Source organism: Oncorhynchus nerka, unplaced genomic scaffold, assembly GCF_034236695.1.
Source record: "Oncorhynchus nerka isolate Pitt River unplaced genomic scaffold, Oner_Uvic_2.0 unplaced_scaffold_1363, whole genome shotgun sequence".
Classification (NCBI taxonomy): Eukaryota; Metazoa; Chordata; class Actinopteri; order Salmoniformes; family Salmonidae; genus Oncorhynchus; species Oncorhynchus nerka.
The window spans coordinates 37,229-60,525 of record NW_027039987.1 but is presented as its reverse complement, the minus strand read 5'-3'; the positions used below and the strand labels follow the sequence as shown (position 1 = coordinate 60,525).

The 23,297-nt window shown below is 39.8% G+C and overlaps 1 protein-coding gene across 1 annotated transcript in view; it reads right to left on the bottom strand.

Annotated features, from left to right (window-relative positions):
• Window positions 1–12,829: 12,829 nt before the first annotated feature.
• The window catches only part of LOC135568880 (osteoclast stimulatory transmembrane protein-like), a 35,886-nt gene continuing 25,418 nt past the window's right edge, over window positions 12,830–23,297 (bottom strand). Inside the window, exons 8-14 of the mRNA XM_065015655.1 lie at window positions 21,436–21,634; window positions 20,807–20,901; window positions 20,477–20,575; window positions 20,157–20,364; window positions 13,510–13,689; window positions 13,232–13,363; window positions 12,830–13,101 (exon numbers count right to left, since the gene is read on the bottom strand). Of these exons, the coding sequence (XP_064871727.1) occupies window positions 13,238–13,363; window positions 13,510–13,689; window positions 20,157–20,364; window positions 20,477–20,575; window positions 20,807–20,901; window positions 21,436–21,634 (907 nt within the window). The 3' untranslated portion in view covers window positions 12,830–13,101; window positions 13,232–13,237. The remainder of the gene's footprint in view (window positions 13,102–13,231; window positions 13,364–13,509; window positions 13,690–20,156; window positions 20,365–20,476; window positions 20,576–20,806; window positions 20,902–21,435; window positions 21,635–23,297) is intronic.

Below are 23,297 nucleotides of genomic sequence, written 5' to 3'. Positions count from 1 at the left end.
GTAGTGTAACCAGATAATCTAACCAGGTAATCTAACCAGGTAATCTAACCAGGTAACGTAACCAGGTAATCTAACCAGGTAATCTAACCAGGTAATCTAACCAGGTAATCTAACCAGGTAGTGTAACCAGATAATCTAACCAGGTAATCTAACCAGGTAGTGTAACCAGGTAATCTAACCAGGTAGTGTAACCAGGTAATCTAACCAGGTAGTGTAACCAGATAATCTAACCAGGTAATCTAACCAGGTAGTGTAACCAGGTAATCTAACCAGGTAGTGTAACCAGGTAATCTAACCAGGTAGTGTAACCAGGTAGTGTAACCAGGTAATCTAACCAGGTAGTGTAACCAGGTAATCTAACCAGGTAGTTTAACCAGGTAATCTAACCAGGTAGTGTAACCAGATAATCTAACCAGGTAATGTAACCAGGTAATGTAACCAGGTAATCTAACCAGGTAGTGTAACCAGGTAATCTAACCAGGTAGTGTAACCAGGTAGTTTAACCAGGTAATCTAACCAGGTAGTGTAACCAGGTAATCTAACCAGGTAGTGTAACCAGATAATCTAACCAGGTAATCTAACCAGGTAATCTAACCAGGTAACGTAACCAGGTAATCTAACCAGGTAATCTAACCAGGTAATCTAACCAGGTAATCTAACCAGGTAGTGTAACCAGATAATCTAACCAGGTAATCTAACCAGGTAGTGTAACCAGGTAATCTAACCAGGTAGTGTAACCAGATAATCTAACCAGGTAATCTAACCAGGTAGTGTAACCAGGTAATCTAACCAGGTAGTGTAACCAGGTAATCTAACCAGGTAGTGTAACCAGGTAATCTAACCAGGTAGTGTAACCAGATAATCTAACCAGGTAACGTAACCAGGTGATCTAACCAGGTAATCTAACCAGGTAATCTAACCAGGTAACGTAACCAGGTAGTGTAACCAGGTAATGTAACCAGGTAATCTAACCAGGTAGTGTAACCAGGTAATCTAACCAGGTAGTGTAACCAGATAATCTAACCAGGTAACGTAACCAGGTAGTGTAACTAGATAATCTAACCAGGTAATGTAACCAGGTAACGTAACCAGGTAGTGTAACCAGATAATCTAACCAGGTAATCTAACCAGGTAACGTAACCAGGTAATATAACCAGGTAACGTAACCAGGTAATCTAACCAGGTAACGTAACCAGGTAATCTAACCAGGTAACGTAACCAGGTAATGTAACCAGATAATCTAACCAGGTAATCTAACCAGGTAACGTAACCAGGTAATCTAACCAGGTAATCTAACCAGGTAATCTAACCAGGTAGTGTAACCAGATAATCTAACCAGGTAACGTAACCAGCTAATCTAACCAGGTAATCTAACCAGGTAATCTAACCAGGTAACGTAACCAGGTAGTGTAACCAGGTAATGTAACCAGGTAATCTAACCAGGTAGTGTAACCAGGTAATGTAACCAGGTAGTGTAACCAGGTAATCTAACCAGGTAGTGTAACCAGGTAATGTAACCAGGTAATGTAACCAGGTAATCTAACCAGGTAATGTAACCAGGTAATCTAACCAGGTAGTGTAACCAGATAATCTAACCAGGTAATCTAACCAGGTAGTGTAACCAGATAATCTAACCAGGTAGTGTAACCAGGTAATGTAACCAGGTAATCTAACCAGGTAATGTAACCAGGTAATCTAACCAGGTAGTGTAACCAGATAATCTAACCAGGTAATGTAACCAGGTAATGTAACCAGGTAACGTAACCAGGTAATCTAACCAGATAATCTAACCAGGTAATGTAACCAGGTAATCTAACCAGGTAATGTAACCAGGTAATCTAACCAGGTAGTGTAACCAGGTAATCTAACCAGGTAGTGTAACCAGAAAAATCTAACCAGGTAATCTAACCAGGTAGTGTAACCAGATAATCTAACCAGGTAATCTAACCAGGTAATCTAACCAGGTAACGTAACCAGGTAATCTAACCAGGTAATCTAACCAGGTAATCTAACCAGGTAATCTAACCAGGTAGTGTAACCAGATAATCTAACCAGGTAATCTAACCAGGTAGTGTAACCAGGTAATCTAACCAGGTAGTGTAACCAGATAATCTAACCAGGTAATCTAACCAGGTAGTGTAACCAGGTAATCTAACCAGGTAGTGTAACCAGGTAATCTAACCAGGTAGTGTAACCAGGTAGTGTAACCAGGTAATCTAACCAGGTAGTGTAACCAGGTAATCTAACCAGGTAATGTAACCAGGTAATGTAACCAGGTAGTGTAACCAGATAATCTAACCAGGTAATGTAACCAGGTAATGTAACCAGGTAATCTAACCAGGTAGTGTAACCAGGTAATCTAACCAGGTAGTGTAACCAGGTAGTTTAACCAGGTAATCTAACCAGGTAGTGTAACCAGGTAATCTAACCAGGTAGTGTAACCAGATAATCTAACCAGGTAATCTAACCAGGTAGTGTAACCAGGTAATCTAACCAGGTAGTGTAACCAGATAATCTAACCAGGTAATCTAACCAGGTAGTGTAACCAGGTAATCTAACCAGGTAGTGTAACCAGGTAATCTAACCAGGTAGTGTAACCAGGTAATCTAACCAGGTAGTGTAACCAGATAATCTAACCAGGTAACGTAACCAGGTGATCTAACCAGGTAATCTAACCAGGTAATCTAACCAGGTAACGTAACCAGGTAGTGTAACCAGGTAATGTAACCAGGTAATCTAACCAGGTAGTGTAACCAGGTAATCTAACCAGGTAGTGTAACCAGATAATCTAACCAGGTAACGTAACCAGGTAGTGTAACTAGATAATCTAACCAGGTAATGTAACCAGGTAACGTAACCAGGTAGTGTAACCAGATAATCTAACCAGGTAATCTAACCAGGTAACGTAACCAGGTAATATAACCAGGTAACGTAACCAGGTAATCTAACCAGGTAACGTAACCAGGTAATCTAACCAGGTAACGTAACCAGGTAATGTAACCAGATAATCTAACCAGGTAATCTAACCAGGTAACGTAACCAGGTAATCTAACCAGGTAATCTAACCAGGTAATCTAACCAGGTAGTGTAACCAGATAATCTAACCAGGTAACGTAACCAGGTAATCTAACCAGGTAATCTAACCAGGTAATCTAACCAGGTAACGTAACCAGGTAGTGTAACCAGGTAATGTAACCAGGTAATCTAACCAGGTAGTGTAACCAGGTAATGTAACCAGGTAGTGTAACCAGGTAATCTAACCAGGTAGTGTAACCAGGTAATGTAACCAGGTAATGTAACCAGGTAATCTAACCAGGTAATGTAACCAGGTAATCTAACCAGGTAGTGTAACCAGATAATCTAACCAGGTAATCTAACCAGGTAGTGTAACCAGATAATCTAACCAGGTAGTGTAACCAGGTAATGTAACCAGGTAATCTAACCAGGTAATGTAACCAGGTAATCTAACCAGGTAGTGTAACCAGATAATCTAACCAGGTAATGTAACCAGGTAATGTAACCAGGTAACGTAACCAGGTAATCTAACCAGATAATCTAACCAGGTAATGTAACCAGGTAATCTAACCAGGTAATGTAACCAGGTAATCTAACCAGGTAGTGTAACCAGGTAATCTAACCAGGTAGTGTAACCAGAAAATCTAACCAGGTAATCTAACCAGGTAGTGTAACCAGATAATCTAACCAGGTAATCTAACCAGGTAATCTAACCAGGTAACGTAACCAGGTAATCTAACCAGGTAATCTAACCAGGTAATCTAACCAGGTAATCTAACCAGGTAGTGTAACCAGATAATCTAACCAGGTAATCTAACCAGGTAATCTAACCAGGTAGTGTAACCAGATAATCTAACCAGGTAATCTAACCAGGTAGTGTAACCAGATAATCTAACCAGGTAGTGTAACCAGGTAATGTAACCAGGTAATCTAACCAGGTAATGTAACCAGGTAATCTAACCAGGTAGTGTAACCAGATAATCTAACCAGGTAATGTAACCAGGTAATGTAACCAGGTAACGTAACCAGGTAATCTAACCAGATAATCTAACCAGGTAATCTAACCAGATAATCTAACCAGGTAGTGTAACCAGGTAATCTAACCAGGTAGTGTAACCAGGTAATGTAACCAGGTAATCTAACCAGGTAATGTAACCAGGTAATCTAACCAGGTAGTGTAACCAGGTAATCTAACCAGGTAGTGTAACCAGATAATCTAACCAGGTAATCTAACCAGGTAATCTAACCAGGTAACGTAACCAGGTAATCTAACCAGGTAATCTAACCAGGTAATCTAACCAGGTAATCTAACCAGGTAGTGTAACCAGATAATCTAACCAGGTAATCTAACCAGGTAGTGTAACCAGGTAATCTAACCAGGTAGTGTAACCAGGTAATCTAACCAGGTAGTGTAACCAGATAATCTAACCAGGTAATCTAACCAGGTAGTGTAACCAGGTAATCTAACCAGGTAGTGTAACCAGGTAATCTAACCAGGTAGTGTAACCAGGTAGTGTAACCAGGTAATCTAACCAGGTAGTGTAACCAGGTAATCTAACCAGGTAGTTTAACCAGGTAATCTAACCAGGTAGTGTAACCAGATAATCTAACCAGGTAATGTAACCAGGTAATGTAACCAGGTAATCTAACCAGGTAGTGTAACCAGGTAATCTAACCAGGTAGTGTAACCAGGTAGTTTAACCAGGTAATCTAACCAGGTAGTGTAACCAGGTAATCTAACCAGGTAGTGTAACCAGATAATCTAACCAGGTAATCTAACCAGGTAATCTAACCAGGTAACGTAACCAGGTAATCTAACCAGGTAATCTAACCAGGTAATCTAACCAGGTAATCTAACCAGGTAGTGTAACCAGATAATCTAACCAGGTAATCTAACCAGGTAGTGTAACCAGGTAATCTAACCAGGTAGTGTAACCAGATAATCTAACCAGGTAATCTAACCAGGTAGTGTAACCAGGTAATCTAACCAGGTAGTGTAACCAGGTAATCTAACCAGGTAGTGTAACCAGGTAATCTAACCAGGTAGTGTAACCAGATAATCTAACCAGGTAACGTAACCAGGTGATCTAACCAGGTAATCTAACCAGGTAATCTAACCAGGTAACGTAACCAGGTAGTGTAACCAGGTAATGTAACCAGGTAATCTAACCAGGTAGTGTAACCAGGTAATCTAACCAGGTAGTGTAACCAGATAATCTAACCAGGTAACGTAACCAGGTAGTGTAACTAGATAATCTAACCAGGTAATGTAACCAGGTAACGTAACCAGGTAGTGTAACCAGATAATCTAACCAGGTAATCTAACCAGGTAACGTAACCAGGTAATATAACCAGGTAACGTAACCAGGTAATCTAACCAGGTAACGTAACCAGGTAATCTAACCAGGTAACGTAACCAGGTAATGTAACCAGATAATCTAACCAGGTAATCTAACCAGGTAACGTAACCAGGTAATCTAACCAGGTAATCTAACCAGGTAATCTAACCAGGTAGTGTAACCAGATAATCTAACCAGGTAACGTAACCAGGTAATCTAACCAGGTAATCTAACCAGGTAATCTAACCAGGTAACGTAACCAGGTAGTGTAACCAGGTAATGTAACCAGGTAATCTAACCAGGTAGTGTAACCAGGTAATGTAACCAGGTAGTGTAACCAGGTAATCTAACCAGGTAGTGTAACCAGGTAATGTAACCAGGTAATGTAACCAGGTAATCTAACCAGGTAATGTAACCAGGTAATCTAACCAGGTAGTGTAACCAGATAATCTAACCAGGTAATCTAACCAGGTAGTGTAACCAGATAATCTAACCAGGTAGTGTAACCAGGTAATGTAACCAGGTAATCTAACCAGGTAATGTAACCAGGTAATCTAACCAGGTAGTGTAACCAGATAATCTAACCAGGTAATGTAACCAGGTAATGTAACCAGGTAACGTAACCAGGTAATCTAACCAGATAATCTAACCAGGTAATGTAACCAGGTAATCTAACCAGGTAATGTAACCAGGTAATCTAACCAGGTAGTGTAACCAGGTAATCTAACCAGGTAGTGTAACCAGAAAATCTAACCAGGTAATCTAACCAGGTAGTGTAACCAGATAATCTAACCAGGTAATCTAACCAGGTAATCTAACCAGGTAACGTAACCAGGTAATCTAACCAGGTAATCTAACCAGGTAATCTAACCAGGTAATCTAACCAGGTAGTGTAACCAGATAATCTAACCAGGTAATCTAACCAGGTAGTGTAACCAGGTAATCTAACCAGGTAGTGTAACCAGATAATCTAACCAGGTAATCTAACCAGGTAGTGTAACCAGGTAATCTAACCAGGTAGTGTAACCAGGTAATCTAACCAGGTAGTGTAACCAGGTAGTGTAACCAGGTAATCTAACCAGGTAGTGTAACCAGGTAATCTAACCAGGTAGTGTAACCAGGTAATCTAACCAGGTAGTGTAACCAGATAATCTAACCAGGTAATGTAACCAGGTAATGTAACCAGGTAATCTAACCAGGTAGTGTAACCAGGTAATCTAACCAGGTAGTGTAACCAGGTAGTTTAACCAGGTAATCTAACCAGGTAGTGTAACCAGGTAATCTAACCAGGTAGTGTAACCAGATAATCTAACCAGGTAATCTAACCAGGTAGTGTAACCAGGTAATCTAACCAGGTAGTGTAACCAGATAATCTAACCAGGTAATCTAACCAGGTAGTGTAACCAGGTAATCTAACCAGGTAGTGTAACCAGGTAATCTAACCAGGTAGTGTAACCAGGTAATCTAACCAGGTAGTGTAACCAGATAATCTAACCAGGTAACGTAACCAGGTGATCTAACCAGGTAATCTAACCAGGTAATCTAACCAGGTAACGTAACCAGGTAGTGTAACCAGGTAATGTAACCAGGTAATCTAACCAGGTAGTGTAACCAGGTAATCTAACCAGGTAGTGTAACCAGATAATCTAACCAGGTAACGTAACCGGGTAGTGTAACTAGATAATCTAACCAGGTAATGTAACCAGGTAACGTAACCAGGTAGTGTAACCAGATAATCGTCCCCGGGGAAAGTTGGGGAGACATGACCCCCTCTCCCCCGTCCCCGGGGAAAGTTGGGGAGACATGACCCCCTCTCCCCCGTCCCCAGGGAAAGTTGGGGAGACATGACCCCCTCTCCCCCGTCCCCGGGGAAAGTTGGGGAGACATGACCCCCTCTCCCCCGTCCCCAGGGAATGTTGGGGAGACATGACCCCCTCTCCCCCGTCCCCGGGGAAAGTTGGGGAGACATGACCCCCTCTCCCCCGTCCCCAGGGAAAGTTGGGGAGACATGACCCCCTCTCCCCGTCCCGGGGAAAGTTGGGGAGACATGACCCCTCTCCCCGTCCCCAGGGAATGTTGGGGAGACATGACCCCCTCTCCCCGTCCCGGGGAAAGTTGGGGAGACATGACCCCCTCTCCCCGTCCCGGGGAAAGTTGGGGAGACATGACCCCCTCTCCCCGTCCCCGGGGAAAGTTGGGGAGACATGACCCCCTCTCCCCGTCCCGGGGAAAGTTGGGGAGACATGACCCCCTCTCCCCGTCCCCAGGGAATGTTGGGGAGACATGACCCCCTCTCCCCGTCCCCAGGGAATGTTGGGGAGACATGAACCCCTCTCCCCCGTCCCCAGGGAATGTTGGGGAGACATGACCCCCTCTCCCCCGTCCCCAGGGAATGTTGGGGAGACATGACCCCCTCTCCCCCGTCCCCGGGGAATGTTGGGGAGACATGACCCCCTCTCCCCCGTCCCCGGGGAAAGTTGCACCCCTGGTACATTTTATAAATAGATCCAATTGTGTTTAAACAGTGATGTTTTTAGTTAGTCATGTTTTTAATAATAACAGTCATGTTTTTAATAATAACAGTCATGTTTTTAATAATAACAGTCATGTTTTTAGTAATAACAGTCATGTTTTTAATAATAACAGTCATGTTTTTAGTAATAACAGTCATGTTTTTAATAACAGTCATGTTTTAGTAATAACAGTCATGTTTTTAATAACAGTCATGTTTTTAATAACAGTCATGTTTTTAATAACAGTCATGTTTTAGTAATAACAGTCATGTTTTTAATAACAGTCATGTTTTTAATAGTCATGTTTTTAATAACAGTCATGTTTTTAATAACAGTCATGTTTTAGTAATAACAGTCATGTTTTTAATAACAGTCATGTTTTTAATAACAGTCATGTTTTTAATAACAGTCATGTTTTTAATAACAGTCATGTTTTAGTAATAACAGTCATGTTTTAGTAATAACAGTCATGTTTTTAATAACGGTCATGTTTTTAATAACAGTCATGTTTTTAGTAATAACAGTCATGTTTTAGTAATAACAGTCATGTTTTTAATAACGGTCATGTTTTTAATAACAGTCATGTTTTTAATAATAACAGTCATGTTTTTAATAACAGTCATGTTTTTAATAACAGTCATGTTTTTAATAACAGTCATGTTTTTAGTAATAACAGTCATGTTTTAGTAATAACAGTCATGTTTTAGTAATAACAGTCATGTTTTTAATAACGGTCATGTTTTTAGTAATAACAGTCATGTTTTTAATAACAGTCATGTTTTTAGTAACAGTCATGTTTTTAATAACAGTCATGTTTTTAATAATAACAGTCATGTTTTTAGTAATAACAGTCATGTTTTTAATAATAACAGTCATGTTTTTAATAACAGTCATGTTTTAGTAATAACAGTCATGTTTTTAGTAATAACAGTCATGTTTTTAATAATAACAGTCATGTTTTTAATAACAGTCATGTTTTTAATAACAGTCATGTTTTTAATAATAACAGTCATGTTTTTAATAACAGTCATGTTTTTAATAACAGTCATGTTTTTAATAACAGTCATGTTTTTAATAATAACAGTCATGTTTTTAATAACAGTCATGTTTTTAATAACAGTCATGTTTTTAATAACAGTCATGTTTTTAGTAATAACAGTCATGTTTTAGTAATAACAGTCATGTTTTAGTAATAACAGTCATGTTTTTAATAACGGTCATGTTTTTAGTAATAACAGTCATGTTTTTAATAACAGTCATGTTTTTAGTAACAGTCATGTTTTTAATAACAGTCATGTTTTTAATAATAACAGTCATGTTTTTAGTAATAACAGTCATGTTTTTAATAATAACAGTCATGTTTTTAATAACAGTCATGTTTTTAGTAACAGTCATGTTTTTAATAACAGTCATGTTTTTAATAATAACAGTCATGTTTTTAGTAATAACAGTCATGTTTTTAATAATAACAGTCATGTTTTTAATAACAGTCATGTTTTAGTAATAACAGTCATGTTTTTAGTAATAACAGTCATGTTTTTAATAATAACAGTCATGTTTTTAATAACAGTCATGTTTTTAATAACAGTCATGTTTTTAATAATAACAGTCATGTTTTTAATAACAGTCATGTTTTTAATAACAGTCATGTTTTTAATAACAGTCATGTTTTTAATAATAACAGTCATGTTTTTAATAACAGTCATGTTTTTAATAACAGTCATGTTTTTAATAATAACAGTCATGTTTTTAATAACAGTCATGTTTTTAATAACAGTCATGTTTTTAATAACAGTCATGTTTTTAATAATAACAGTCATGTTTTTAATAACAGTCATGTTTTTAATAACAGTCATGTTTTTAATAACAGTCATGTTTTTAGTAATAACAGTCATGTTTTAGTAATAACAGTCATGTTTTAGTAATAACAGTCATGTTTTTAATAACGGTCATGTTTTTAGTAATAACAGTCATGTTTTTAATAACAGTCATGTTTTTAGTAACAGTCATGTTTTTAATAACAGTCATGTTTTTAATAATAACAGTCATGTTTTTAGTAATAACAGTCATGTTTTTAATAATAACAGTCATGTTTTTAATAACAGTCATGTTTTTAGTAACAGTCATGTTTTTAATAACAGTCATGTTTTTAATAATAACAGTCATGTTTTTAGTAATAACAGTCATGTTTTTAATAATAACAGTCATGTTTTTAATAACAGTCATGTTTTAGTAATAACAGTCATGTTTTTAGTAATAACAGTCATGTTTTTAATAATAACAGTCATGTTTTTAATAACAGTCATGTTTTTAATAACAGTCATGTTTTTAATAATAACAGTCATGTTTTTAATAACAGTCATGTTTTTAATAACAGTCATGTTTTTAATAACAGTCATGTTTTTAATAATAACAGTCATGTTTTTAATAACAGTCATGTTTTTAATAACAGTCATGTTTTTAATAATAACAGTCATGTTTTTAATAACAGTCATGTTTTTAATAACAGTCATGTTTTTAATAACAGTCATGTTTTTAATAACAGTCATGTTTTTAGTAATAACAGTCATGTTTTTAGTAATAACAGTCATGTTTTTAATAACAGTCATGTTTTTAGTAACAGTCATGTTTTTAGTAATAACAGTCATGTTTTTAATAATAACAGTCATGTTTTTAATAACAGTCATGTTTTTAATAACAGTCATGTTTTTAGTAACAGTCATGTTTTTAGTAATAACAGTCATGTTTTTAATAATAACAGTCATGTTTTTAATAATAACAGTCATGTTTTTAATAACAGTCATGTTTTTAATAACAGTCATGTTTTTAATAACAGTCATGTTAATACTCACTGATGCTGGTTATCCTCTTTGCATGATCCTAATGAGCTAGATGCCCAAACATAATATGCTCTACGATGTTTAATGTTAGTATTAGCCTAACTATTTGGAAAGTTCTTGAAACTGCATGTCTATTTGGTGTTTGTGCAATTATATTATCAAACTACCTTGAGTTGATTCATTTTACTATTTTCCAGACAACTGATTGCGGGAATACAGTATGTTACAATATGTAAACTGAGTATTTACAAAACATTAGGAACAGCTGCTCTTTCCATGACATAGACTGACCAGGTGAATCCAGGTGAAAGCTGCTCTTTCCATGACATACACTGACCAGGTGAATCCAGGTGAAAGCTGCTCTTTCCATGACATACACTGACCAGGTGAATCCAGGTGAAATCTGCTCTTTCCATGACATAGACTGACCAGGTGAATCCAGGTGAAAGATATGATCCCGTATTGCTGTCACTTGTTAAATCCACTTCAAATCAGTGTAGATGAAGGGGAGGAGTCATGTAGATGAAGGGGAGGGGTCATGTAGATGAAGGGGAGGAGTCATGTAGATGAAGGGGAGGAGACTGGTTAAATAAGGATGTTTAAGCCATTCAGAGGGTGAATGGGCAAGACAAAATATTTAAGCGCCTTTGAATGAGGTATTGCAGTAGGTGCCAGAAACACCGGTTTGAGGTGGTGTGTGTGTGTGTGTGGGGGGTTGGTACAGTCAGTGTGTATCCACACCATTATACTGTAAGTCCAATGTAAATACCTTCCTATAAGAGCCACTTGATATAAACTGGGACCCAACAGGGCCATATAGTAGGCTTGATATAACCTGGCACCCAACAGGGCCATGTAGTAGGCTTGATATAAACTGGGAACCAACAGGGCCATATAGTAGGCTTGATATAAACTGGGACCCAACAGGGCCATATAGTAGGCTTCATATAAACTGGGACCCAACAGGGCCATATAGTAGGCTTGATATAAACTGGGACCCAACAGGGCCATATAGTAGGCTTGATATAAACTGGGACCCAACAGGGCCATATAGTAGGCTATATATAAACTGGGACCCAACAGGGCCATATAGTAGGCTTGATATAAACTGGGACCCAACAGGGCCATATAGTAGGCTATATATAAACTGGGACCCAACAGGGCCATATAGTAGGCTTGATATAAACTGGGAACCAACAGGGCCATATAGTAGGCTATATATAAACTGGGACCCAACAGGGCCATATAGTAGGCTATATATAAACTGGGACCCAACAGGGCCATATAGTAGGCTATATATAAACTGGGACCCAAACAGGGCCATATAGTAGGCTTGATATAAACTGGGACCCAACAGGGCCATATAGTAGGCTATATATAAACTGGGACCCAACAGGGCCATATAGTAGGCTATATATAAACTGGGACCCAACAGGGCCATATAGTAGGCTTGATATAAACTGGGACCCAACAGGGCCATATAGTAGGCTTGATATAAACTGGGACCCAACAGGGCCATATAGTAGGCTTGATATAAACTGGGACCCAACAGGGCCATATAGTAGGCTATATATAAACTGGGACCCAACAGGGCCATATAGTAGGCTTGATATAACCTGGGAACCAACAGGGCCATATAGTAGGCTTGATATAATCTGGGAACCAACAGGGCCATATAGTAGGCTTGATATAATCTGGGAACCAACAGGGCCATATAGTAGGCTTGATATAACCTGGGAACCAACAGGGCCATATAGTAGGCTTGATATAACCTGGGAACCAACAGGGCCATATAGTAGGCTTGATATAACCTGGGAACCAACAGGGCCATATAGTAGGCTTGATATAACCTGGGAACCAACAGGGCCATATAGTAGGCTTGATATAACCTGGGACCCAACAGGGCCATATACAGGCAGCCTCTGAAACAAGCTCCTTGTTCCTGAACTGTCATCATTTTCTCCCGCAGTGTAATCATTAATATGTTTTATAAATAACTGGTGCTGTTTGGTGTAGTGATTAATATGTTTGATAAATAACCAACACTTTTTGGTGTAATGGTAGACAGGGTATTTCCAGTTAGTGTGCCTCCGTATGATGACATTGAAAACAGAGTCAGATGGATAGGTAATGCTGATTTTAATAAGATTTAAAGTCAATTATCTTATTGACATGATTGATTGATTAATGTATATGTAGAATCTTGTTCATTTCTAGTCATCGTTGGTCTGCAGTAGAATCTTCTTCATTTCCAGTCATCGTTGGTCTGCAGTAGAATCTTGTTCATTTCCAGTCATCGTTGGTCTGCAGTAGAATCTTGTTCATTTCCAGTCATCGTTGGTCTGCAGTAGAATCTTGTTCCCGAGGTTTATGGTCTGATCCGCCTTCCAGTTTCTATGAAGTAGATTTCAATTTTACTTCCTGTATCATAATCACATTATTGATTCATTCAATGATTGATTGATCTAAAGAATGGACATCATGAAGACCATGAAATAACCAAAAAAAAAAACTAATTCCATACACCGATCTAGGAAATATTTCCCTCATCCTCCAGCTTTAATAGAATCTTGTCCCGCAGGTACAAGGCTCGTTCCTCCTCTCTGTCTCTGTAGAAGGACGAACAGATCTTCCTCCTGATCCTCCTGGTGAACACCTGTCATAATAACATCGTAATATGATACATGGCATTTGCAGAAGCTTTTATCCAAACCTTACGTAGAGTAGTAACGTTTTCAAACGGGTGGCAGCAAACAAAAGTGCCGAACTCTACCTACTGAGCTACAGAGGACCACCTCTCACCTCTCCCAGAATCATGACCAGGGCGGTGAGGAAGAGGGCTGCGGTGGTGGAGAGGACAGACGGGTCTGGGGGGGACAGGGGACGTACGCAGTCCGGGGGCAACAGCAGGATCCTGTAGCGATACTCTTTGTTCATTTCTCCAGCAGGTTCACGGATAAGGTCAATGATTAGGACTGTAATCTAAAAACAGAGACAGAGGGTGGAGCTTTGTGGATGGTAATACAGCTGATACTGTTGATACGGGTAGCGTAACCAGGTAACGTAACCATGTAATGTAACCAGGTAACGTAACCAGGTAATGTAACCAGGTAACGTAACCAGGTAATGTAACCGGGTAACGTAACCAGGTAACGTAACCAGGTAACGTAACCATGTAACGTAACCATGTAACGTAACCAGGTAACGTAACCGGGTAACGTAACCGGGTAACGTAACCATGTAACGTAACCATGTAACGTAACCGGGTAACGTAACCGGGTAACGTAACCAGGTAACGTAACCAGGTAACGTAACCAGGTAACGTAACCATGTAACGTAACCAGGTTACGTAATCTAACCAGGTAACATAACCAGGTAATCTAACCAGGTAGTGTAACCAGATAATCTAACCAGGTAATCTAAACAGGAAATCTAACCAGGTAATCTAACCAGGTAGTGTAACCAGGTAATCTAACCAGGTAATCTAACCAGGTAATCTAACCAGGTAGTGTAACCAGGTAATCTAACCAGGTAGTGTAACCAGGTAATCTAACCAGGTAATCTAACCAGGTAATCTAACCTGGTAATCTAACCAGGTAGTGTAACCAGATAATCTAACCAGGTAACGTAACCAGGTAATCTAACCAGGTAGTGTAACCAGGTAATCTAACCAGGTAATCTAACCAGGTAGTGTAACCAGGTAATCTAACCAGGTAATCTAACCAGGTAGTGTAACCAGGTAATCTAACCAGGTAATCTAACCAGGTAATCTAACCAGGTCATCTAACCAGGTAGTGTAACCAGGTAATCTAACCAGGTAGTGTAACCAGGTAATCTAACCAGGTAACATAACCAGGTAATCTAACCAGGTAACGTAACCAGGTAGTGTAACCAGATAATCTAACCAGGTAACGTAACCAGGTAATCTAACCAGGTAATCTAACCAGGTAATCTAACCAGGTAACGTAACCAGGTAGTGTAACCAGATAATCTAACCAGGTAGTGTAACCAGGTAATCTAACCAGGTAATCTAACCAGGTAATCTAACCAGGTAATCTAACCAGGTAGTGTAACCAGGTAATCTAACCAGGTAACGTAACCAGGTAATCTAACCAGGTAGTGTAACCAGGTAATCTAACCAGGTAATCTAACCAGGTAATCTAACCAGGTAACGTAACCAGGTAGTGTAACCAGATAATCTAACCAGGTAGTGTAACCAGGTAATCTAACCAGGTAATCTAACCAGGTAATCTAACCAGGTAATCTAACCAGGTAGTGTAACCAGGTAATCTAACCAGGTAACGTAACCAGGTAATCTAACCAGGTAGTGTAACCAGGTAATCTAACCAGGTAGTGTAACCAGGTAATCTAACCAGGTAATCTAACCAGGTAATCTAACCAGGTAGTGTAACCAGATAATCTAACCAGGTAACGTAACCAGGTAATCTAACCAGGTAACGTAACCAGGTAATCTAACCAGGTAATCTAACCAGGTAATCTAACCAGGTAGTGTAACCAGATAATCTAACCAGGTAACGTAACCAGGTAATCTAACCAGGTAATCTAACCAGGTAATCTAACCAGGTAACGTAACCAGGTAGTGTAACCAGGTAATGTAACCAGGTAATCTAACCAGGTAATGTAACCAGGTAGTGTAACCAGGTAATCTAACCAGGTAGTGTAACCAGGTAATGTAACCAGGTAATGTAACCAGGTAATCTAACCAGGTAATGTAACCAGGTAATCTAACCAGGTAGTGTAACCAGATAATCTAACCAGGTAATCTAACCAGGTAGTGTAACCAGGTAATCTAACCAGGTAACGTAACCAGGTAATCTAACCAGGTAACGTAACCATGTAATGTAACCATGTAACGTAACCAGGTTACGTAATCTAACCGGGTAACGTAACCGGGTAACGTAACCAGGTAACGTAACCAGGTAACGTAACCAGGTAACGTAACCATGTAATGTAACCATGTAACGTAACCAGGTTACGTAATCTAACCAGGTAACGTAACCAGGTAATCTAACCAGGTAGTGTAACCAGATAATCTAACCAGGTAATCTAAACAGGAAATCTAACCAGGTAATCTAACCAGGTAGTGTAACCAGGTAATCTAACCAGGTAATCTAACCAGGTAATCTAACCAGGTAGTGTAACCAGGTAATCTAACCAGGTAGTGTAACCAGGTAATCTAACCAGGTAATCTAACCAGGTAATCTAACCAGGTAATCTAACCAGGTAGTGTAACCAGATAATCTAACCAGGTAACGTAACCAGGTAATCTAACCAGGTAGTGTAACCAGGTAATCTAACCAGGTAATCTAACCAGGTAGTGTAACCAGGTAATCTAACCAGGTAATCTAACCAGGTAGTGTAACCAGGTAATCTAACCAGGTAATCTAACCAGGTCATCTAACCAGGTAGTGTAACCAGGTAATCTAACCAGGTAGTGTAACCAGGTAATCTAACCAGGTAACATAACCAGGTAATCTAACCAGGTAACGTAACCAGGTAGTGTAACCAGATAATCTAACCAGGTAACGTAACCAGGTAATCTAACCAGGTAATCTAACCAGGTAATCTAACCAGGTAACGTAACCAGGTAGTGTAACCAGATAATCTAACCAGGTAGTGTAACCAGGTAATCTAACCAGGTAATCTAACCAGGTAATCTAACCAGGTAATCTAACCAGGTAGTGTAACCAGGTAATCTAACCAGGTAACGTAACCAGGTAATCTAACCAGGTAGTGTAACCAGGTAATCTAACCAGGTAGTGTAACCAGGTAATCTAACCAGGTAATCTAACCAGGTAATCTAACCAGGTAGTGTAACCAGATAATCTAACCAGGTAACGTAACCAGGTAATCTAACCAGGTAACGTAACCAGGTAATCTAACCAGGTAATCTAACCAGGTAATCTAACCAGGTAGTGTAACCAGATAATCTAACCAGGTAACGTAACCAGGTAATCTAACCAGGTAATCTAACCAGGTAATCTAACCAGGTAACGTAACCAGGTAGTGTAACCAGGTAATGTAACCAGGTAATCTAACCAGGTAATGTAACCAGGTAGTGTAACCAGGTAATCTAACCAGGTAGTGTAACCAGGTAATGTAACCAGGTAATGTAACCAGGTAATCTAACCAGGTAATGTAACCAGGTAATCTAACCAGGTAGTGTAACCAGATAATCTAACCAGGTAATCTAACCAGGTAGTGTAACCAGATAATCTAACCAGGTAGTGTAACCAGGTAATGTAACCAGGTAATCTAACCAGGTAATGTAACCAGGTAATCTAACCAGGTAGTGTAACCAGATAATCTAACCAGGTAATGTAACCAGGTAATGTAACCAGGTAACGTAACCAGGTAACGTAACCAGGTAACGTAACCATGTAACGTAACCATGTAACGTAACCATGTAACGTAACCAGGTAACGTAACCGGGTAACGTAACCGGGTAACGTAACCATGTAACGTAACCGGGTAACGTAACCGGGTAACGTAACCGGGTAACGTAACCAGGTAACGTAACCAGGTAACGTAACCATGTAATGTAACCATGTAACGTAACCAGGTTACGTAATCTAACCAGGTAACATAACCAGGTAATCTAACCAGGTAGTGTAACCAGATAATCTAACCAGGTAATCTAAACAGGAAATCTAACCAGGTAATCTAACCAGGTAGTGTAACCAGGTAATCTAACCAGGTAATCTAACCAGGTAATCTAACCAGGTAGTGTAACCAGGTAATCTAACCAGGTAGTGTAACCAGGTAATCTAACCAGGTAATCTAACCAGGTAATCTAACCAGGTAGTGTAACCAGATAATCTAACCAGGTAACGTAACCAGGTAATCTAACCAGGTAGTGTAACCAGGCAATCTAACCAGGTAATCTAACCAGGTAGTGTAACCAGGTAATCTAACCAGGTAATCTAACCAGGTAGTGTAACCAGGTAATCTAACCAGGTAATCTAACCAGGTAATCTAACCAGGTCATCTAACCAGGTAGTGTAACCAGGTAATCTAACCAGGTAGTGTAACCAGGTAATCTAACCAGGTAACATAACCAGGTAATCTAACCAGGTAACGTAACCAGGTAGTGTAACCAGATAATCTAACCAGGTAACGTAACCAGGTAATCTAACCAGGTAATCTAACCAGGTAATCTAACCAGGTAACGTAACCAGGTAGTGTAACCAGATAATCTAACCAGGTAGTGTAACCAGGTAATCTAACCAGGTAATCTAACCAGGTAATCTAACCAGGTAATCTAACCAGGTAGTGTAACCAGGTAATCTAACCAGGTAACGTAACCAGGTAATCTAACCAGGTAGTGTAACCAGGTAATCTAACCAGGTAGTGTAACCAGGTAATCTAACCAGGTAATCTAACCAGGTAATCTAACCAGGTAGTGTAACCAGATAATCTAACCAGGTAACGTAACCAGGTAATCTAACCAGGTAACGTAACCAGGTAATCTAACCAGGTAATCTAACCAGGTAATCTAACCAGGTAGTGTAACCAGATAATCTAACCAGGTAACGTAACCAGGTAATCTAACCAGGTAATGTAACCAGGTAATCTAACCAGGTAATGTAACCAGGTAGTGTAACCAGGTAATCTAACCAGGTAGTGTAACCAGGTAATGTAACCAGGTAATGTAACCAGGTAATCTAACCAGGTAATGTAACCAGGTAATCTAACCAGGTAGTGTAACCAGATAATCTAACCAGGTAATCTAACCAGGTAGTGTAACCAGATAATCTAACCAGGTAGTGTAACCAGGTAATGTAACCAGGTAATCTAACCAGGTAATGTAACCAGGTAATCTAACCAGGTAGTGTAACCAGATAATCTAACCAGGTAATGTAACCAGGTAATGTAACCAGGTAACGTAACCAGGTAATCTAACCAGATAATCTAACCAGGTAATCTAACCAGATAATCTAACCAGGTAGTGTAACCAGGTAATCTAACCAGGTAGTGTAACCAGGTAATGTAACCAGGTAATCTAACCAGGTAATGTAACCAGGTAATCTAACCAGGTAGTGTAACCAGGTAATCTAACCAGGTAGTGTAACCAGATAATCTAACCAGGTAATCTAACCAGGTAGTGTAACCAGATAATCTAACCAGGTAATCTAACCAGGTAATCTAACCAGGTAACGTAACCAGGTAATCTAACCAGGTAATCTAACCAGGTAATCTAACCAGGTAATCTAACCAGGTAGTGTAACCAGATAATCTAACCAGGTAATCTAACCAGGTAGTGTAACCAGGTAATCTAACCAGGTAGTGTAACCAGATAATCTAACCAGGTAATCTAACCAGGTAGTGTAACCAGGTAATCTAACCAGGTAGTGTAACCAGGTAATCTAACCAGGTAGTGTAACCAGGTAATCTAACCAGGTAGTGTAACCAGATAATCTAACCAGGTAACGTAACCAGGTAATCTAACCAGGTAATCTAACCAGGTAATCTAACCAGGTAACGTAACCAGGTAGTGTAACCAGGTAATGTAACCAGGTAATCTAACCAGGTAGTGTAACCAGGTAATCTAACCAGGTAGTGTAACCAGATAATCTAACCAGGTAACGTAACCAGGTAATCTAACCAGGTAATCTAACCAGGTACTGTAACCAGATAATCTAACCAGGTAGTGTAACCAGGTAATCTAACCAGGTAATCTAACCAGGTAGTGTAACCAGGTAATCTAACCAGGTAATCTAACCAGGTAGTGTAACCAGGTAATCTAACCAGGTAGTGTAACCAGGTAATCTAACCAGGTAGTGTAACCAGGTAATCTAACCAGGTAATCTAACCAGGTAATCTAACCAGGTAATCTAACCAGGTAGTGTAACCAGGTAATCTAACCAGGTAATCTAACCAGATAATCTAACCAGGTAATCTAACCAGGTAATCTAACCAGGTAGTGTAACCAGGTAATCTAACCAGGTAATCTAACCAGATAATATAACCAGGTAATCTAACCAGGTAATCTAACCAGGTAGTGTAACCAGGTAATCTAACCAGGTAATGTAACCAGGTAATCTAACCAGGTAATGTAACCAGATAATCTAACCAGGTAATCTAACCAGGTAGTGTAACCAGGTAATGTAACCAGGTAGTGTAACCAGGTAATGTAACCAGGTAATCTAACCAGGTAATCTAACCAGGTAGTGTAACCAGGTAACGTAACCAAGTAATCTAACCAGATAATCTGAGTCAATGAGTAACGACATATATAATATATAGACAGGGTACCAGAGTCAATGAGTAAGTATATATATAATATATACACGGGGTACCAGAGTCAATGAGTAACAGCAGATTTTCCACTCGTCATCGGGGGGGGGGGGGGGGTGCCCCGTCGGATGTCTGGAGTAAATCCTTCACATCCTACTCATTAAAGAAAAGTCTTTGTTGAATATACTAACCTTCATACGGAGTGAAATGGTAGTTTTCACCTCAGGAATGTCCTGTGCCCAGCTCAGAGACGTCTGCAGGACAGAGTAGATGAGGTGGTCGAGCCCTAGGACCAGGGCACATACCAGGCAGTAGAAGCCCAGGATGGTGCCTCCCCACAGGCATCGTCTCAGCTCCCTCTGTGTCATCCTCCAGCCCCTGGTCCTCACCAGCCTCTTTCTGTAATCAATCAATCAAATGTACTTTATAAATTCCTTTTTACATCAGTAGTTGGCACAAAGTGCTCTACAGATACTCAGCCTGGATCTGAAGAGACCTACAGGTTTCCCACCTGTAGGCCTCTGGGAGCTCCTCCACCCCCCGGGCCCTCAGTAACTCCTGTAGCCGGCGTGTCTGACACACATTGTCGTGCTTTAGGTCTGTGAGATACCTGAGGAAAAGAAGAGAACTCCTCGTCTAAACATATGAAAAGGGAGGCTGGAACCACATCACATCAAATGTATTTTATTAATCCTTTTTCCGTCAGCAGTTCACAGATACCCACCCTAAAGAGCAAGCCTCCCTAGAAGAAGGGGACCTACAGTAGTTAGGCAGGAACCTAGAAATAAACCTAGAGAGGAACTAAGAGGGGTGTCCTCTTCAGCTGTATTGGGTAGATTACCTGACCAGGTAACTGGCAGAACTCCCCAGCAGCAGCATGATGAAGGAGGAGGCGATGACCTTCTGGGCTACGTGACCTGTGACCTCCAGAGTATCCTGTGTAAGGGAGTTAAGAATTTGCCTTAAGCTGAAAATCTCTCAATGGTGCCATCGAAAATATTCATTTTTTTGGTGACACAACTGCTTGGTATGTTTTTCAAAGAGGGCGGTGGAATTCAGATCAGACTGATGAAGTGAAGCTGTTAGCAACACACTGATGTTGGTTTCACCTGAAGCAGAATTGAAAACATTATTGAAAACAAAGGTTGTTGCTTGTGTTCAAATAGAGTCAGGATTTTTATTTTTTTGCAAACTACGACAATAACCCTTTCCTAAACTCAACCTAATTCTCCTAACCTGCTATGTTAATTATTCTAACCTTCTGAGTAAGTTCTCCTAACCTGCTATGTTAATTATTCTAACCTTCTGAGTAAGTTCTCCTAACCTGCTATGTTAATTATTCTAACCTTCTGAGTAAGTTCTCCTAACCTGCTATAAAAAGTTACGCCTGCCGTACTCCCCATCTAGTCAAAACCCGGCAGGCCTGCCCCCCAGAACAACGTGAGTTTCCAATAACACGATACACCTCACCTGCATGGCTTTGAACTCAGCCTTCAGTCTGGCCGAGGCGTTTCTGATACCCATCTTCATCTCCTCCACATCCACTTTCTGCTCGATCTGCAAGAACCGGTCGCTGTTCACAAGTCTCGGTATGCTTCCGATTAAATTCTTCATGTCGTGTAGGGCATTGTTTACTTGACTGGTGGAGGCCAGGATTCTCTCGACGGTGCTGTGGGAACCATTTCAAAGTGTGTTACATGGAGTCACATTTATTTATTTTCCATGATATAGCACACACTTTTTTCCATACAGCTGGTTCTTAAAGAGTTTAGTCAGCTTCTTGATTAAATAACATCTCTCCTTCATGCTTCGGGGGAGAGTGGGGTAAATTCAGCACAGGCGGTTGGTGGCACCTTAGAGGAGGATGGGCTCGTGCAATGGCTGGAGCCAAAAGGCCAAAGGCTAGGAGTCAATGGCCACTATATCCATACCAATGATGATTTCATGTTCTCTGTTTTTCATGCGTAATATGTATAACATTCTTGCAATGAGTCATGAACTCAACTCGGAGAACTTGCCAACAAATTGGTCAAGAAAATGGAAGGGACAGTGATGTTGAACAGAGAGATCTACAACAAATTGGTCAAGAAAATGGAAGGGACAGTGATGTTGAACAGAGAGATCTACAACAAATTGGTCAAGAAAATGGAAGGGACAGTGATGTTGAACAGAGAGATCTACAACAAAATGGAAGGGACAGTGATGTTGAACAGAGAGATCTACAACAAAATGGAAGGGACAGTGATGTTGAACAGAGAGATCTACAACAAAATGGAAGGGACAGTGATGTTGAACAGAGAGATCTACAACAAAATGGAAGGGACAGTGATGTTGAACAGAGAGATCTACAACAAAATGGAAGGGACAGTGATGTTGAACAGAGAGATCTACAACAAAATGGAAGGGACAGTGATGTTGAACAGAGAGATCTGCAACAAAATGGAAGGGACAGTGATGTTGAACAGAGAGATCTACAACAAAATGGAAGGGACAGTGATGTTGAACAGAGAGATCTACAACAAAATGGAAGGGACAGTGATGTTGAACAGAGAGATCTACAACAAAATGGAAGGGACAGTGATGTTGAACAGAGAGATCTGCAACAAAATGGAAGGGACAGTGATGTTGAACAGAGAGATCTACAACAAAATGGAAGGGACAGTGATGTTGAACAGAGAGATCTACAACAAAATGGAAGGGACAGTGATGTTGAACAGAGAGATCTGCAACAAAATGGAAGGGACAGTGATGTTGAACAGAGAGATCTGCAACAAAATGGAAGGGACAGTGATGTTGAACAGAGAGATCTACAACAAAATGGAAGGGACAGTGATGTTGAACAGAGAGATCTACAACAAAATGGAAGGGACAGTGATGTTGAACAGAGAGATCTACAACAAAATGGAAGGGACAGTGATGTTGAACAGAGAGATCTACAACAAAATGGAAGGGACAGTGATGTTGAACAGAGAGATCTACAACAAAATGGAAGGGACAGTGATGTTGAACAGAGAGATCTACAACAAAATGGAAGGGACAGTGATGTTGAACAGAGAGATCTACAACAAAATGGAAGGGACAGTGATGTTGAACAGAGAGATCTACAACAAAATGGAAGGGACAGTGATGTTGAACAGAGAGATCTACAACAAAATGGAAGGGACAGTGATGTTGAACAGAGAGATCTACAACAAAATGGAAGGGACAGTGATGTTGAACAGAGAGATCTACAACAAAATGGAAGGGACAGTGATGTTGAACAGAGAGATCTACAACAAAATGGAAGGGACAGTGATGTTGAACAGAGAGATCTACAACAAAATGGAAGGGAC